General features: G+C 41.5%; 1 protein-coding gene across 1 annotated transcript in view; it reads right to left on the bottom strand.

Moving 5' to 3' along the window:
* LOC134534851 (E3 ubiquitin-protein ligase MIB2) overlaps window positions 1-20,138 on the bottom strand; it is an 85,348-nt gene that overhangs the window by 52,795 nt on the left and 12,415 nt on the right. The window contains exons 7-9 of the mRNA XM_063373482.1: window positions 18,695-18,910; window positions 17,058-17,229; window positions 4,562-4,698 (exon numbers count right to left, since the gene is read on the bottom strand). Of these exons, the coding sequence (XP_063229552.1) occupies window positions 4,562-4,698; window positions 17,058-17,229; window positions 18,695-18,910 (525 nt within the window). The remainder of the gene's footprint in view (window positions 1-4,561; window positions 4,699-17,057; window positions 17,230-18,694; window positions 18,911-20,138) is intronic.

Below are 20,138 nucleotides of genomic sequence, written 5' to 3'. Positions count from 1 at the left end.
TCTGCTAGTAAACTAATTACAGGAAAGCTTCACTATAAAGAACATGAAGGGACCAAAAAATAGTTGAGTTTGTTATACTGAAGTTCTTTATACTGAAACATAAGCATTGTTATAAATATGTATACCGATAAACACATGAAACACCTTAAGTGTTTTAAGGTTCAGTATCTCAGTCATTAGTCTATGGCCGCTTGAAGAACCTGTTCACATACTCTCTGCTGATGCTTTGTCTATGGTCAGGAGACACATTGTAGGCAGAGCTGCCAACCTCAAATCACACCCATCAGTAATGACAATTATATTAAAAAAGTATGCGTAAATCATGCACAATAAATTTTTCCTGAGGAATTATGACACACACAAGAGAAAACAAAGGACAATAATATGCAAAAAAAATTAAAAATGTAGGCCTATGTATATGAATACAATGAAAATTAATGAATCGAAGAAAAAAACTATTTGAACAATACAATCATCTGAATATGTAAGAAATGTCATTAATTTTACAGGAAATTTTCAACCTTCAATTCAAAGTATTCAAAGTTATACTTTTGAACAATTATATTTTTATTTGCTTCTTTTATCCTGGTTGGATAAGAACTGTCTTATAAACAAACAACAGAAGACAAACAAAAGAACTTGTAAACAATAACTCTGCGTTCGTTACTTTCGTTTTTTCAGATGTAGCGAAAAAACTACGATATGGATTTATTGCTCGTCATGACTATAAAATGTTCCGCCTGTTTCTTTAATTCAATGTGCCCTCTACAGTCATCCCTTCCACCATGTGCAATCGAAAAGTCAAACGTGCATACATTACAAAACGCGTGGTGTTCCAAAACATTTGAAGACAAGCATGGCCATTCTTTTGAATAGTTAGGTCTTAGGTCGAAAGTTTTGAAGAATTGCGTTCTTTTTTTTATCCCCCAGATACACGCTTCATTTCTACAACCGGCCGGTAGCCTACAACTCACGTAGTTTCGGTTTCCTACCACGTTCGTGCAACTTTGGATTTCACTCAAAAATTGAAATTAAAAAAATCGAAGGGTTGGGTTAGGTTAGTCACAACATGCTTGTTTTCATTGATTTAGCGGCTGAAGTGGCGTTAATACCGAAATGCAAAACTTCGGAAATCTTCGGAAATTCTTGCAGGGAACCGAAACTACGTGAGTTGTAGGCTTCCCACAACCGGCACTGAAGAACACAACACTATTGAAAAAAGGAAAAAAATTTCACGTCTGTAGACACGACAAAAACAATATGGTGAAAAAAATGAATTTCAAGAAATAAATTAAAACAGCACAGGTTAGCCAAAGTACCGTACAAAAATTATCGTGATGTAAGTAGCCAACAAACGAAAAGTCCGAGAATATGTACTATTTGTATCGTACAACGGACGTAATACCATCCCATTATTATTTCAAAACACGAGAATTAATCTACTCATGTCGACAGTACATGCGCACACATACTAGTTCCGTTATTGTTTTTGTTTACGTACACGCTGTTACGTTTGAATAAGAAAATTAAAAATAAAGTACAAGTTTTTGGATGGTAATTTTTTTCAAAATTTGCCTCAAGGTTGTTCGTTCAAGTGAATATTTTTGTTTCAGGAAGAAACGGACCGTCGTAAAATTCGTTAAGATGAAATAAAATTCAAGGTTATTATATACGTTTTTGGCGGGACCAAAAAATGAGTTCGGTTAAGTGAAGTGTTCGTTTAACTGAAGTTCGTTGTACTGGTGCTTTCCTGTATGAGACAACAATTATTTACTCTACACAAAACGTAAAATTTTGAGGAAAAAAATTTTTTTTCGGACTTCACCTCATAATGTCCGCACCCCATTTTTTTTGGGTCAAAAATGTAGCCTAATTACTGCGGACATTATGCGAGTAAATACGGTTGTTAAAGGTGTGCAGGAGGGAGACGACTGGAACGGAGTGAAGGAGGAAGATTGGTGGATTATTTATATATTTATACTGTTACGATTTACGTGAGGAGAACTACTGGGTTCGTAAGGGATACCCCAATTAATCAGTACAGTTTTATTTTTTATGAATGTCTACACTATAAATTTAATTACTGCACTCAATATTTCTGTCCACAACCATTAGTCTTACCTGATCACTGAAACATTAACACTTTCCACTGGAGCTTAGTTTAACAGTGGCTCGCTCTTCTGTCCCCCTCTGTCCGCTTACTTTGCACACTAACCCACAACACGCTACAGTACAGTCCCCAACTATCGCTCATCGCACCCGACTGGCTCGCCACGCCTTCTCGCAGGTATCGCCTCTCGATACACCCGGGTCGCTCAACAAGGGCTACTTGCCCACTTCAGATCTCACTGATATCACGGGTATCGCCAGTATCACTCCCCGAGGGGGAGACGCTCTCCCATACTCTAAGAACCATCAGAACCCTCGGAACTCACTCGGAACTCTCGCGGAGGCCGGCGTAGTCGCTTATATACCCGTGGCGTCATTCTCGAAGGGACAAGATTGGCTGTGATGTGTCGCGTCATCCCAGGCTGACCCGACGCCCGAAACACCCAGAACAGCGACGCTTATTCATGCCACTCCTTGTGGCGGCCTCTGTAAACCGCCTGGAATTCCCAGGTGACAATTGCCCAAGGCAGACGGTGCACGGGGAGCAGAGGGGGGGGGGGGGGGGGGGTGTGTTGGTAGCGAGGACTCTTGTAATCCAACCAGGCACGTGTGACTTGCCGTACTTCGTGAAAAACACACCTCGGAGAATTGGTGCATTGAAGTGCTACTTAATTATATATTACTACAGCCTGGCACAAGTTACTCTGCGTAGAAGTTTTATGAAAGGACAAGGAACTGGAAAGAATAACTTGCTGCCGAGGGCTAGAAAAAATAAATACAAGAAACACTGGGGAGGAGTGGGGGACTTGCCATCTCCTTTCCAGTAGACGAAGAAAGACCACATGGCGATGCAGTGGCGTATTGTTTAAGCTGCGACACAGTACAAAAGACATTGTGTGCTCAGAATTCTACTGAAGACAAATATAAGGTGCGACACTAATTCGAGGGCAGTTCTTACCGTGAAACGGATTATCAGATTTTTTTACAGGATTTCAATTATCTGTGCATCGGCAGGTCCTAAATAACACGGATTATCGGGAGTTTACTGTCCTTGCATTATTCAATACAAAATATATGTTTTCTTTCACATACGCTGAATGAAATTTCACTATCTTGCCATAGAAGTACGCGATACATGAATCCATGCTGTATGCCAATTTGTCTTCCCGGTCACAGAATTTAACACTAAAAGGCTTTTTATTGGTCTTATTGTGTCTTTTCGTGAGCATACATAAGCTGATGTAAACACAGCAGATATCTGTGTCACTGATATATTGCTCATTAGGCAAACACATGGTTTTTCACCCCCAATCCAATTTATAAATGTGGAGAGCAATACAAAATGCAGACTTATTAAGAGATTACAGGTACTTCAAAGTCCAAACCTTAAGTTTGACGTGACCCATCAGTTTTCATTAAGAGCATAAAATTATTTAAACAAAAACTGTATTGACTTGCATGATCCAAAAGGCACACCAATAATATAAGAAATCAATGCTATACACATATATATATTACTTTACAGAGAATTCAAATGTCACTATAGGAAAATGAAATTAAAATGGGAATAGACCAAATCACTTACTAAAATCTTAATTAGTACTTCTTGAATGATTCTGGCATTCCGCTAATCACAGAGCATTTATTTATAAGACATAGTTCCTTGCTAAAAAAAAGTTGCTTCAATACAGTAATTGTCAATTGCTACATAGCAAGTCAGTCCTCTCTTCCCGCACCATACACATATACAATAATGACTTTTCACAAACAAACACATCGGTACAGTCTTTAATCAGGAATTCTATGGTTCATTCAGCACATTCTGTAATTGGCACCAATAAAGTTGCTTGTGTTACTTTTTAGTGTATTCTGGGTGTTGAACATTGGCCGCCAGGTGGCATTAATGCACTGCCAGCATTTATACTTCACTCTGAGTTTATCGCTACTGTTTTCATTTCAGTACAGACTTCTTTGTTTTCTAGTGGGTTAAATTTCCATTTTTTTTAGTAGAAGAAGAGTTATGAATCACAAACACAAAGAGATATCAAAGATTTTTTTTAAAACAGCTGTATTTTTCCTTTCTGTAGAGCAGCTGAAAACAACTTGTTTTTAAATACTATTGTACTGTATATTAATTTTTCTTAGATATTTATATTAAAACTACTGATGTTCGGATCATCCGGCAAATACATGTGCCAGATTAGACTTTTCACAGTATTTCTCAAATATTTCAGAAACGACTTTTGCCATTAGTGTGCATGTCAGGGTTCGCACACAAAGGATACCTGCGTCTGAATATTATAGATTCCGGAGTCCACTCGCACAATAAAGGCCAGGAGGTAGCTGGTTTCAGCAGCACAGCTGTCCTAATTGACTGCGCTTGAATGATGAGTTGTTAGCATTACCTACGACGACTTCGCAAACCGGGAACGGCAGGACGAACACTCCTCACCTGGTCGGGGAACTTCTGAACGAAGTCGCGCACAATCTCGAGGTGTCCCTGCGCGGCCTCGCGCACAAGCTTGTCCATGCTGGAGCTGTCGAGCTGGGGGCACAGCACCAGGTTGGACAGCAGTGACGCCAAAGGACCTTGTGAGGGGGGGAAAAAACAAAAACATAATCACTATTTAATGATACACTTCATCAGGGGCGCAACAACTAAATTTCCAAAGGGAAGGGGGGGGGGGAGGCAATATACCAATATACCTTTTTATAAAGAATCATGGATCCCCCCTATTGAAGTGGAAAATTTGTATTTCCAGGTGGAAAATGATGCTATTTAAGCAGTTTTATTATCTAAAAATTGATTACACAGCACTTTATTTGCCCCCGTTTGCCCCCACTTCATGGTTTCAGAGGGGGGGCAAAATACCCTTTCCCCCCCCCCCCCCCACTGTTGTTGCACCACTGCACTTCATACACACTCGCCATCCACACACACACACACACACACTCATATAGTCAATCGTGTACCCAATCACCACAAGCGCGGCTCCATCAGATTGGTGGGAGGGGGGGAGGGGGGAAACTCCTCCCAAGTCCAAATTTTGTTATTTATTTTATTGTAGAGAGTATATTTATGTTTACTTAATTTATTAAATTCATGTTTTTTTTTTCTTTCATTAAAAGATGTACGGAACTATCGAGGTTCAGTATTAAGACCATGAATTTGTAATATTTCCGAGGCCAATCTCAGACTTATTTAATAACATTTTTTATGAAAATGCATATTATCTTTATAGGGTAGCTCCTCCCGAAAAGTCAACCTGGGGTCACCCTTTTAAATCACCCACATAAAACACATATGCCTACACCAAAACCGCTTAACAACCTAAAATACAAAATCTCCACAACAGGAAAAAAAATGACCACATAAAACACCCACTCACTAAAAACATAAGACACACACAAACACAATAAACATAATTCTGAAATAGATGCTATTATTTTGCAAGTTTACACTTGAGAGTATATTTTCTGCTAATTTACAAAATAAATGCTATCTTAGCTAAATTTCAACTAAGTTAGTTTAAAAATTTTTAAAACTAATTGCCACATTACTACATATTTTCTGACAGTTTTCAAAAATGTTGTCAAAAATGTATCTTTTCACACTTAGAAACAATTCACTATTCTAGAGTTTGTGACTCACCTTGTGTTTCTACTTTGCAGTTTGTCTGTATCAATCACAAGTTCATGCATAATTAAATTAGTTTATGTTTGTCACTTACGACTTATCACTTTATCAACACTTCAGTAAGTAAACAACCACAACACGTCCACCATCTTTGCCCCAGATTTTTTCATCTCACAAATGACAGTTGTACAATTGGCTAACAAGGTGAAAACAAAACAGGCTGCAGTTCCTTGCATTTTGCTTTAGCGGGAGTGTGAAGTAAACCACAGCAATACTACAGATACTTGGCAACCCCAAAATGTTACACTTAAACCACGTGTAGATTTTCTGGTAGTTGTTCTCTACACTATTGTATTTACCTGCAGAAGAGTCGCCCCTTCGTATCGGTCGCACCCTTAATTCCGGGCATAAGATCTAACATTTTTACGGTAAGGGTTGCCCTCGAATATGAGTCCCACCATAATACTGTCTCCAGTAGAATACAAGTAAAGTCTTTATGGTCCTTGTCTCAGCTTATTGTCCTGTAAGTGATGTCCTTAATCTTTCCTTTCTTCATCTTTTATGGCCCTTCCTCCCCTCTCCCCACCACCCTAGCACATTCTAACAAAAAAATACAAAGAAAAAGAATATTTTTATACCCATGTATCCCTTCCCATCATCCCCAAGAGAGAAAAGACTGCAGGCTATTTCCTTGTCAATTTTTTTGTCAGTTTTTTTTTTTTTAAATAAAAACAAGCACGCCCTTTACAGCAGTTTTGTCATGAATGAAATGTTGCAATAGAAAGCATAGGATATCTCATGCTAAAACCCTCCGTTGCATCACAAAAACCTGCCGAGATAGACATGATAATTGTGAAAGGTGCCAGTTCAAGTTGAGGAGAGAGGGAGGGAGGGAGGGAGGGAGGGAGGGAGGGAGGGAGGGAGGGAGGGAGGGAGTACCATAAACACTGCTGTGTGGCCATACGCATTAAAACACTCATGCACTCAAACACACATGCACTCACTCCCTTCCCCTCATTCTCTCTGGCTGGTTTATTTTCATATTCCCCCTCTTGCTGAGTGCCACAACCCGGTGGCAGACAGCCATGTCACGTGCCACCGGCTGGGTAGCCACACGACAGGCGGTAGATGTAGCTTAACGGCGCAGTTCATGATTCTTTACACTCACTGCTGAGATATTTTAACATAAACAATTTATATTTACTCATGTCATATTTATTAAATACCAACACAGGCTAGTTATTTGAGCATATAGTCAACCACAACAGTACAATTTTTTTTTCTACCCAAAATGGAAATTTTCGCAAATGGGTTGCAGTACATTTTATTAAACCATAAAATCTGCAACCCATACATGGGTTATTTACGATAGGTTTCAAGACCAGCATGATTCGTGACATTGACCAGCATGATTCGTGACATTGCTGTGTGTCTGTGACGCAGTCAAGTTACATTTATCCAAACTTCAAAATATAAGTCCCATCCAATTAATCCACTTGATTTGTGCATTATTCTATGAATAAAACCTGTGACTTAATGTTTACAAGCAAATTACACTACCTATTTTTGAAGTAAAATAAACATTAAATTTTTTTGTGGTTTTTAACTATAAGACATGACAAAATAGTTTTTTTTTTTTTTTTTACAAAACTGAATTAGAGGGTTATTTTGTATGTATTTGTATATACTAATATTTAGTTTACAAAAATTTAGAATGTTAATATTAAGTTTGAAAGAAGTTTAATTTTTAAAGATTAATAATTTTGGAAAAAAAAAAATATGCTACTTTTTACACCTAATAAATGTCTAAACATAATTAAAGTCCATTTTATTGCATCTTTCAAGATTAAAAAAACCTCATTAAATTACAGTATGAAAAAATCACAGGTAACATTGTTTACATAACAGGGCTTGGGTATACCATAACATTTCCTAAGTAGATACAAGCCATGTTCATTAACGGACTATAAAACAGCGAATTGCACAAAACTATTTAATTTGGCGACCGATGTCGCCAGATAGCAAGAGTACCCGATAGCACCACTTACCACCATGCCTTTGTAGAACAACTGACTTCCGGAGGAAGCAGGGCAGCCAACTCACAGCAGCCAAGTAGCAGCGCCACTATCGCCAGCAGCGCGGCGCGCGAGATTCAAAACTCAAGTGTGTTGACCAATGCCAACAATGTTTATAATGTCCAAGGTCTATTTACACGGACACTATACAATATACATAACATACCGCCCACCTTGAAATCACCGATTTCAACAGTCACAGGGGAGCGGGCATAATTTCACTGCTGGCCGTTTGACAGTGCCTGTGACAGTGCGTACAGTGGCCACTCGTGCCACGCCGTCCGTTCCATGATGAAGATCAACAATGTGCCCCAGCGGCCATTGCAGAGGTGGAAGCCTGTCTTCCTTGACCAGCACCATCTGGTTGGGGGCAAGACCTGACGCCCTTTTCTGCCATTTGCTACGTTGTTGCAGCGTGTGCAGGTAATCCCGATGCCAGCGATGCCAGAAATCTTGATGTAGTCGGGATACAAGCTGCCAGGGATGCAAACAGTTCATTTTTACCTGACGTAAATCTGGTTCGGGTATTGTCACTAACGGTTCCAGCGTCAGGAAATGGCCTGGGGTCAGAGGAGTGAAGTCCTTGGGATCCGCACTGAGGGGACACAACGGCCTTGAGTTCAACACTGCTTCAACCTGAGCCAATACTGTGTTTAACTCCTCGTACGTTAGGATCTGCTCTCCTATCACCCTCCTCAAATGGGACTTGAACGACTTGACACCCGCTTCCCATAAACCCCCAAAGTGAGGAGCAGCTGGCGGGTTGAAATGCCAAGTCACACCAAGATGTGCGAGCGATGAAGCCACTGTTGTTTGATGGGAAGACGACGTGAGGAGTTGTTGTAGTTCGGAGAGCTGATTTCGTGCCCCAACAAAGTTGGTGCCACAATCGCTGTAGATGTCCGAGGAACGTCCTCGACGTGCAATGAAACGTTTATAGGCAGCCAAAAACACATCTGTCGATAAGTCCGAGGCTAGCTCGATATGTACTGCCTTTGTTGCGCAACAGACAAACACGCATAGATATGCTTTCAGCACAGCAGCCTTGCGAAGACGGGCCATCTTAATCAAGAATGGACCAGCGTAATCAACCCCCGACCTTGAGAACGGTTTTACCTGCTGAACCCGCATAGCTGGAAGGTTTCCCATCAGCGGAGCAACTGATGATGGAGATGCACGAAAACAACGCACACAACGGTGCACAAGGTTGGTGATTGCACGCTTGTCCCCCATAATCCAGAACTTCTCCCTGAGAATGGCCTGGAGTGCTTGTATTCCCGGATGTTGATTAACTTCATGGTAATGACCTATGATCAGTCTTGTCAGGGGATTCGATTTAGGAAGAAGGGCTGGGTGCTTCTGCTCAAAGGGCAGATCCGAATGAGACAGTCTGCCGCCCACCCTAATCACTCCCTTGGAGTCAATGAACGGTAGCAATCTACGAAGTTGTGGGGAGGTGATTTGATCCTTCTTCAATGCCATTAAATCACTTCGATAGCACATGGACTGAACATAACGTATCCAGAACTCTAGGGCAGTGTTTAGATCCTTCGATGACAGCTCTTCTATGGCCCATCCTTCCAGTGGATGACGACAATTGTTGATAAATCTGAACAAGCAGGCAGTAACACGCAACAGCCTTGTCAACCGACTGAAACGTTCCAATAATGTGTCCAAGTCCCCAGGGGAGATAAAAGTTCCCAATGCCACTACCTTCCTTTCAAGCAGGATTACGTCAGAAGCCTTAATGCACGGAATACCTTCAGGCCACTGGTCCTCAGCCTTCTTCAGCCATGAAGGGCCAGACCACCACAGAGGATGAGATACAATTTGTGCTGGCAGAAGCCCACGGGATCCACAGTCTGCCGGGTTATGTTCCGAACGAACATGCTTCCACCATTCTGGACGAGTTAGCTCTTGAATGTGACTAACCCGGTTTGCCACAAAGGTCTTTAACTCATGTGGAGAAGAGTTTATCCAGGCAAGAGTTACCTGTGAATCAGTCCAGGCAGTAACCGAACTGAAGTGCAGTGTCGCTCCATAGGCATCAATGACATGGTGAAGCAGGGGAGCCAACAAAAGGGCCCCACATAGTTCTAAGCGAGGCAGCGACTGAACCTTGAGTGGCGCTACCTTCGACTTGGCAATCAGCAAGTGTACCAGAACTGTACCATCAGGGTTGTCAATGCGCAAGTACACAACTGCTGCGTAACCAATTTCGGAGCTGTCCGAAAATCCATGCAACTGGTAGGAACCTCCTGCCTGTCCTCGAATCAGTCGGGGAATGGTAACTGATGACAGTTGTGACAGCTGAGTGTTGAAGTTCTTCCAGTTGCTTAGGATGTCATCCGGTGGTTCAGTATCCCAGCCCAGGTTCCGTGCCCACAAGACTTGGATCAGGTGCTTTGCAAACATACTCAGTGGGGTGAGCCACCCAAGAGGATCAAAAATCCTAGCCAGATTTGACAGTATTGTCCTCTTTGTGGCATTGCCAGAACTAGGCTGTATCTTGTAGGAATATGTGTCCGACACAGGATTCCATTGCAGACCCAAGACCTTACTGATGTGCCGTTAATTAGTAAATTTGACACGATATATTTTAAATTTTTATTATGATTCTAAATTTTGTGTGGAAATTTTATTTGCTCTACTATAGTGTAATTTTACTTTGTTAGTCTGGTGTACTCCTCTGATTTAAACTTTGTTTCAGTGCTCTGAAGCCCCTTTCCCATCGGCGTATCGGATATTTTGCTGGCCTAATCCCTGACGGGCAGACAGTTTACCATTTCCCCCGCCTTCAGTCACGCCTCAAGCCTGTAATATCATTTCTCTTCGTGACCCTAACTGCATAGACAAGCCTGTAGCTTGCAGGCGACCAGTTCTCAGAGACGAGCTGAGATTGGCCTTTTTCATCACGTATTAGTGTTATGTTCGCTCCTCTGCAGCCACGACGGGACGTAGTTTCCCAGCAGCGTTGCATTTTACCCCCCCCCCCCCCCCCCCCCCTTCTCAGTTCCAAGTAAGACCAATGACCGGTCGTAACCCCCTGGACAACAGTGACCGTCCCCAAGGTCTCCCCGCAAAAACGAGTGCGCCAAAACTGATAGCAAGCGCTACCTAGCGACCAAGTCGCGAACTTCTCCACTAGCCTACCCTCTAGGGCGCCAGAGAGCAGCACCTGCTCTCCCTTGAGTTATATGGACGCCGTGGGCGAGTCGATTGTTTTCAACTCAGACCCCTCCGACAGAGCTCCCTACTGTCGCCCAGTGATGCCAACTTCAAAACTCCTGGCAAAGTTTTTTTCCGCCCGCATTCGGGCAAGTTCGGAATCTTTCGGCGGCCCAGACCTCCCTCCACCTGTAAGAGCCGGCGCACACTTTTAATTACGAGACGCGGTTTGCCGCGACACAGACCAACTCGCGTCGCGTCTGCAGACAGATCCCCAGCGAGTATCGGCGAATCGGCAGACTCTGCAAGACTTCATCCGACCGCTAACGACTATGTAGTCGCTTTGTATAAGGGATGCTATCCCTCAAGTCAATCCTAGTAGATTAGTCTGTCTGCATAGTTTAATTATTTGCCTTCGAAATTTTTTTTTAAATGTTATCATGAAGAAATCATCCGCGTCCTGCCGCGCAATTCGCGATCTCCAGACCCTGGCTGACTCCACGACTGCAGCGTGCTGGGCAACTCCCCTGTTTTGGTGAGTGATAATTCGCGACCCCCCCTTTTTTTTCCCTTAAATTTTTTTGGGCATTTTCTGCCCCATAGACTGCCTGTATACAAGTTCTAATCAGTTTTGATTTGGACTTTTGCAGACAGGGTCGATGACAGGGAGAGACTAATTGCTCCCATCTCGTGGCCACCCCCCCCCCCCCCCCCCTCCTGTTACGTGGGTCACATTAGAAGAAACGTTTCTACTACACGACGTGATCGTCTGAAGACCCCGGGTGGTAATGTAAATTCAACATTTCCCCCTTACCTAGCTACGAACTATCTTAAGCGGATGACCAACCCACCAGCGACCAGAGTTTTCCTCAAGAACATGTAGAACGAATAGAACTAATTATCAATGTAATCATCGGATCCATCCAATTTTGGGTGTGAAACTCATAATGCAAATGTTTATATTTCAAACTAAGAATGTACTTTGTTTTAAATAATCGCGGGCCGGCCCCTTTTCGTTTTTCTTTTGTTATTTTTTTTTAAATCTTTGAAACTTGTTAAAACCTTTTGTATGTAAAGTAATGGAAACAAGATAATTCATCAGGGCAAATAAAACAGGGAAACTATAGATCAAGTTAATCGTGTAGTTTTTATTTATTGATTTTAACGATCCACCAACTTCCTTCTTGCTTGTTACAGGAAGTTCCTAAATTTTTGTTTGTTCCCCACCTCGTGTCGCCTCTGGTAAATCAATTTATTTAACTTATTCTTTTTATCCAGCAAGTTTCCAAGGCTCCTTTTACTTAATTCAAAATAATTCAATTTTGAGGCACGAGGGGTGTTACAATGACACAATCGTCCGAATCCAATGAAAATGGTTGTGGGATCTCAATATCCTCCACTGGCAACCAATCCAGAAGAGCTTGGTGGTTGCTCATAAATTTGCGCAGCTTGAAGCCTCCTTTTCCTAGGAGTGTTATAAGCTCCCTCTGAATGGCCAAGGCAGAATCAACCGAATTAGATCCAGTGACAACATCGTCAACGTAGACATCTGTAAGTAAGACCTGTGATGCAGTTGGGAAGTGCTCGTTTTCATCCTGTGCCAATTGTTGAAGTGTACGTAATGCGAGAAACGGTGCTGCAGAGACACCATAGGTTACAGTCTTGAGACGATAATCCTTCACAGGTTCAGCATCATTAAACCTCCAAACAATGCGCTGATAATCCTGATGACGAGTGTGTACACCTATCTGTCTGTACATCTGTTTGATGTCACCAGTGAAGACTACTACATGCAGACGAAAACTCAACAATAGGTCAACTATGTCCCGTTGAAGCCGGGTGCCAGTAAAGAGCGCATCGTTCAGCGAAACACCTGAAGAGCTCTTGGTGGATGCATCAAAAACCACCCTCAGTTTTGTAGTTGAACTTTCAGGTTTAACCACACAGTGATGGGGAATATAATACGACTCTGACGGAATCTGTGACTCTGTTACTTCTTCCATGTGACCACTAGCTACATAATCACTCATAAACTCTGAATACATGGCCTTCAATTTGGGATCAGACTTGAGACGATTTTCAAGACGAAGAAATCTGTTAAGAGCCTGCGGCCTTGACGCACCCAATTTCAGAAGAGGTTGCCGAAAGGGCAGTGATACACTGTAACGCCCATCTCCAGACCTCAGATGAGTTTTACTGAACCATTCCTCACATTTGACATCTTCAGGAGACTTGTGTGTTGTCGCAGGGAACTCCTCTAATTCCCAGAACCTTTTTACTACCTCATCCAAAGGAGGGTGTGAAGTGAGAAGAGAGATACACAAAGCTGTTGCAGTCAATGATGGGACTTGTGTGTCCACCTGTCCCATCAGTATCCACCCAAGCACAGAGTCCAGAGCTACGGGAGAACCGTCAATTTTGGCCCCAGTAAGGAGTCTAGGAACTAACTCTGCACCAATTAACAGATCAACAGGACCAGGGGTGTCAAATGCAGGGTCGGCAAGTTTCAAATGTGCCACTGCACCACGGACCCTGGCGCTCAGCTTGGCACTTGGCAAATTGGAGGTGATTCTCGAAATTACAACTACATCTACTGCAAACTGGGGGCTCGTGCTACCAACTGGTGCCATAACAATGGAGGCGCATGACTTGGCCACATTCACTGAAGTGTTAGCTAAACCTTGTACTGGTAGATGAGATCTTCTACGAGTAAGCCTCAATCTTTGCAGACAGCTCTCTGTGACGAAGCTAGCTTGGCTGGCAGTATCCAACAGAGCCCTCACGACCATTGGAGTTCCACTTGAATCAAACACGTGTACCTGTGCTGTTGATAATAACACTGTTCTTGCTTCACTTGGTAGAGCGGCAGCAACTGCAACAGTTGCAGGGTTTGGTTCAATGAGTGTAGTTGAAGCATCCTTGCCCGGACCAGGGTTGATGGCTGTCTGTTGCTCGAAGTGCAACAGAGAATGATGCCTGGATCCACAATAACGACACGATGATGATGAACAATCCTTGGATGCGTGAGATGGTGACAAGCTATTCAGGCATAATTTGTGCTCCTTAGCTATCTTATATCTGTCCTTGGGACTACTCTTGATGAATTTAGGGCACTTAAAAACAACATGGGTACTGTTACAAACGCAACATGATTGTGGAGAGCTGACCAAACTTTTCACAGATTGACGAGCCTGTCTCCAGCTTGGCATTTGGTTCCTTGACTGTGTAGGTCCTGCACCTGGAACATGTGACCGAGAAGCTGTCACAGTTTCCTGGGCCCGACAATGGGTTTCGATAAAGGACAAAAGTTTTTTTACAGTTGGAAGGGCATCGGTTTGAGTAAGCTCCCACTGTGTTTGAAGGACGGAGTCTAACCGCTTGCACAAAATAGGGAGCAAAATCAAGTCCCATTGGTCTACAGGGACATCCAGTGCCCTAAGGGCCAAGAGGTTCTCGTTTACAATGGTTAAAAAATTGCGCAGAGCCTTGGGTGAGTCAGACGCAGCCATTGGGGCCTTAAAAAGGGCCTCTACATGGACTGAGACAATTAGCCTCTTATTCTCGTAGCGGCCAACAAGAAGCTTCCACGCGACCTCGTAATTCGCTTCAGAGATCGGCAGAGATTGCACCATTCCAAGTGGTTCCCCATTAAGGGCGGTCTTGAGGTAGGCCAGTTTCTCCACTGATGATATATCAGCATTGTTGGCTACCAGAGTGATAAATAAATTAGAGAAATTAGCCCACTGCTGAGGGCTCCCATCAAACTTGGGAAGAGAGATTTTTGGAAGAGCCACACGAGATTTGCTCACCTGAGTAGTGGGTGTGCCTGGTAATACTACCTTGACCTCCTCAATGGCTTCCAATGTTGACATCACTTCGAAATATTTTTCTTCAAAGTCAGCCAAGCGTGCGGTGTGCGCCTCAGCATCGAATCCATCTTCGGTCGTTGCGGTTGTTTCAACGATGACGAAGTCCGTTTCGAACCTTTCTCGGACGCAGTAAAGGTCGCGCGCTGTGGCGCGAAATAAATTTATTTTTGAGCTATCACTGGGAACCATCTGCGCGAGATCAAAGGCTCGCTTAATACGACCTTCAGCAAGACGGATGCGCACCAGCGCCGACTGCCCTTCAGCCATGGTGATTGACTACCAAAGGGTTCAACGATCGTTTTCAAATGAAACGGAAGACATAACCTCAACCTAGAGGTTAGAGTCGTCGAACGAACTAGTTAAAACGTTTCAACCACAGCCGAGACACTGATCGCTGCTCCCGCCAACCAAATAACGAGCACTTCAGAGTCACAAACTGTTAGTCAATGTGCGAGAATTCACTTCACACGAGGCTAACAACGCAGCGATAGCACGAACGAAAATTACACAAAAAAACGAACGAAAATACCGGAACTAGATCCGGCCCGGAGGACCAAAAATGTTCATTAACGGACTATAAAACAGCGAATTGCACAAAACTATTTAATTTGGCGACCGATGTCGCCAGATAGCAAGAGTACCCGATAGCACCACTTACCACCATGCCTTTGTAGAACAACTGACTTCCGGAGGAAGCAGGGCAGCCAACTCACAGCAGCCAAGTAGCAGCGCCACTATCGCCAGCAGCGCGGCGCGCGAGATTCAAAACTCAAGTGTGTTGACCAATGCCAACAATGTTTATAATGTCCAAGGTCTATTTACACGGAAACTATACAATATACATAACAAGCCACTAGCAACATTTGTGAGTTAAAATATAATAATGTTATGAATATGGAAAATATGTTTCAATTCTAGTTAAGATTTAAAAAAAAAACCAAACTGAACATTTTCTACTTATAAGACAGATTACTTAACCTGTTTACATAATTTCCTGCTCTGTTTTCTTACTAAATGCAGTACTACCACGAATCACTAACCACGACTTGCACTAGCACATCTTGTTAGGCTCAAGTTAAACTAGACTTGGAATCTTCTGGCTTTTCTCACCAGAGATGCTGCAGACTTGCAGGATGGCGTAACATAAACATTGGCTGAACGCTCGGATGTCGGTGTATTATGTTAATTGAGCTTAAGTAAATAAACACTGAAGGAAGCGATTAACTATTAAGGAAAGGGTAAACAACAATTGTTTGTTGATTTGTCATACCATTAATTTGTTGCAATGTGTTTAAAACTACAGGAGTGTCGAAGTCATCACGCACAAAAGGAAATAAAAATACATGTAGAAGAAAGAGAGCACTTCTTCGAGTTTATGAACACACTACTTCAAACTATAAAGTTGTTACTTCAAAACCGCGCAAATCAAACAGTGATACATCAAGGGGTGGGTGTATTTATCTTCAACGAACTTATTTGATACAAAATATGTAAATTTAAAAAAAAAAAATTGGTTGTCTGTAAAGTCGGTTTACGGACAATAGTTTAACGTGACGTCATAACAAAACATTGATGAAATGATTGCATACTTTCATGAATAAAATTGAATCATTTTTATTGAATTATCACTATTTTGTATGGATACAAAGAAGGAGTGAAATGAAATCTACAATTTAATTGATAAATTTACTTTTATTTGCACTCATTAATTCAAATATGTTTATTACTTTAACGAAGAGATTATATTAACTATAAATTTTATACATGTTTGCTATTTAACTTCTTCCAATCTGTGTTATTCTGTTAAGGATAGGACGATGATAGGAAAAGTAGGAAACGAATGGGAGTGTTTCAAGGATGATATCAAGGAAAATGGCTTACCCAACACCAAGATGCAGTCAAAAATAATATATTTGCGCCACGGACTCTGCAGCAATGCTAGGAGGAACGGGTTAGCAAAGAGCAATGAAAATGTTACATTGAAACGCATGAAAACAGAATTACGCCACGGACTCGGTCGCAATGCTAGGAGGTTCAGGTTAGCAAAGAGCAATATAAAATGAGCGTAATGGGACACAGAGAAACGGGACAATGTGCGTAACGGGACACTTTTTCGTGCGTGCAGCCGGCGTTCATCGATTTATTAGATGTTGTCACGTCAAAAAAAAAAAAAAAAAAAAAGGGAACGGAAAGACTTACTGGCATGTTCTTCCCTCTGCTGATTGGCGTGCATGGTGTTGTTGAGCTCGGTGGCCGAGCCTGGTACCAGGGTGACGCACAGCGGGTTGAACGTCCACGTCTTGCCCTCGATGCACACCCTCAGGTCGCCATCCGTGTAGATCTTGATAACCTTCCCCAGCTTGCCCAGGGCCTGCAAGACGCAACGCGGCCACCATGATCTCGACGTGATGCCAATCAGGTTTCTCAACAACACGCCCAATTATCAAGGACGCAATGAGGACATCATTATGGGACCTGCCTAGTCAAGTGAGTGTGTGTGTGTGTGTTGGTGAGGCGGGACGATAAGTGAGACTCTCGCTGATGCTTCTAGCGCGGTATCACCTCTAAGCACAAGGTTGTAGACTGGCACACTGTCTTATCTTCGTGCATATAGGGCAACTATGAGATTTTAGCTGTAACCATAACATATGGCAGAGAAATAAGCATAAATGTGTTATGCAAATCTCTTTGAGTGCTTTCAAAAATCAGTACTAGATGTATCATGCATAAAAATTATTCTGAAAACATGCATTTTAGCAATTTTCAGTCTTCTGAAAATACAGCCTAAAAAAAAAATACGAAAATAGAACTACTGTTCCGCCCTTAACGTATTCGTAAATGCTTTACATAAACAGACACTACTCAGATCTTGAGCAGTTTTCAAATTGTGGCGTTTCTTTTGCAGCTCTACACACCATATGGATATGTGTACCCAGGTAGGTAGGGCCCTAACGTTTGTATTACGCTTCAGTTTGTACAAGAATGCATACACTTAGTACCATATTTATTTGCAGAAGGGGTGCCCCTGCATATATTATACATATTTAATTTTGGACAAAAAAATGTTGCCCTCAAATAAGGGTAGCACTATATACCTTTCTAAGCTTGTTGGCAAATAAAAAATAATCTGGTGTTGATCCTCGGTGTAATTACCCACTTCGCTCTTTCCCCCTTACCCCATACATTTATGATCACTCCAATTCTTGCTCAACCTAAAGAAAGGACCCTTGATTCCTCTTTTTTTTGTTTGCTGCAGTTATGTCACGCAATTTTCATTTGAAAGCGTGGGATATCTCATGCAAAAACAATAATGTTTGAGCACAGTTACGTCATAAACACCTGTGAAGATACACATTAATAGTGTAGGGTGTAAGTATACGAGACATTTACAATGATGGGAGTGAGGGAGAACCGTCAACATGGCCACATGGCCTCACTCATACACTCATGTAAACACACTCTCTCTCTCTCTCTGGCTGGTTTATTTTTAGATTTTTGCAGACACATCAGTTGCCAATAAAAAAAATTTCCTTTTCCTGCATAGTGACCAGTTCGTATATAGCGTTTAAATAGTGGTGAATAATTTGGCATCTAACACAAAAATGAATGTAAAGTGACTATATAATATATCTGAATTCTTTTATATGAAAAAAAAAAACAATAAAAACAACACTACAAGATTTGAGACATAGTAAATTGTAACCTCAATGCTTTTCTATTTACGATATGTGGTACACTACAAAACTCATAAAGTTAAAATAACAATAACAACAACAATAATAATAATAAAAAAAATATTTGCTAGTTAAATATTTGAAGTAATTTTGATTACTCACACTCTTCATGACTTCGATCCACTCCCCGTGGCCCTTTTGGTAGTCACGGACCTGGGCGAGATCATGCTTCACTCTGACCACGTCACCGACTGCAAACGTGTGGATTTTGGTGAGTGTTCCTGGGTGGAAGGTCCAGCGGTTGTTGCAGCCCTCGTACTGAACTCGGATGTCCCCGCGATCCGTTACTCGATGCACAATACCAATCTTACCGATGAACTATATACATGGGGGGAAAACAAATCAACACTCACGCTCATATTAGTAACACTACAAGTTACATTTGACTGTTTCTGTATTAATGGTAAACACTATCACTGCATTACAGTACAGTCGTACTTATTCACACATTGCAGTAATTCAATATGTTATACAATAAACTATAACTGTTAATACAAAATTTTTGTTATGTTGATGTAATTAATGCTAAACCAAAGACAATATTAAATTATAGGATTCCTCACACTACTCACAGACACATGTGAATGTATACAAGCTCATGCAAATACAATCCATATGTACCTTTATTCATTATCTAATCTGAGCAACAATATATAACAGGATTTTGAAAAATTTTAAGTTCAGAAAGCACATTACAAAAATTAACCAATCAGTTGAAATTTAATCATTACCTGGTGACATGTTCACAAAAATCACAACATTCCACGAGCACAACAGCAACAAAAAAATTGTTTATTTAAGGGATTATAAATGTCTACATCAAGAAATCCCTATGAGCTTATTGAAAGCTGGCTTGTGCACTAATTACTAAAATTAACAAGTCCAGAAGCCATCCAAGCCATTAAAAATGGATTAGAACTGTCACATGTTTCTCGGTAGACGGGTAGATAGTAAAAGCATGATGGAAGGGGGGCGGGGGGGGGGGGGGGGGGGCAGGATGCTGGCCTGCTCCCACCCCCCAATCCAGCGATTGCCCCTTACCATTCAACAGTACAGGCAATTATTTCTCTGGCCTAACTGACAAAAAAAAAGGGTCGACTCATGCATGTCCAACCAAAAGGCAAAATAAAAAAAAGCTGGCATGTTTCAAACAAACACAGAGGCATTGAAAAAAATAATCACACTCTGTTCAAGATGAGTAACATTTTTTATAAAAAAGATTGGAAAAGTTAAATTTTTTTTTAATCTTTCAATTCTTTCATTACAACATTAACACCCTTTTCAAACACAGAAAAACTTAACACATTAATTTTATTTATTCCAAATAGTTAAGATATGCTTATTAAAAATCATTATATTGTAAAAGTACATCATATTATATCAGTAAAAATTACTGATATAATTTGGAAAAATTATTATCATGGAACATTTAAGTGTCATATTTGTTTGACAATATACTATTGTTTTTTAATAGATGTATTTCATTAATAATAAAAACAAAAACACCAAAATCATCTGTTTGAAAAATGAAACTGTCCTGGAAATA

This window comes from Bacillus rossius, chromosome 8 (assembly GCF_032445375.1).
Source record: "Bacillus rossius redtenbacheri isolate Brsri chromosome 8, Brsri_v3, whole genome shotgun sequence".
In the NCBI taxonomy this organism is placed as follows: Eukaryota; Metazoa; Arthropoda; class Insecta; order Phasmatodea; family Bacillidae; genus Bacillus; species Bacillus rossius.
Note: the sequence above shows the minus strand (reverse complement) of the source record. Positions and strands in the feature narration are given on the sequence as shown.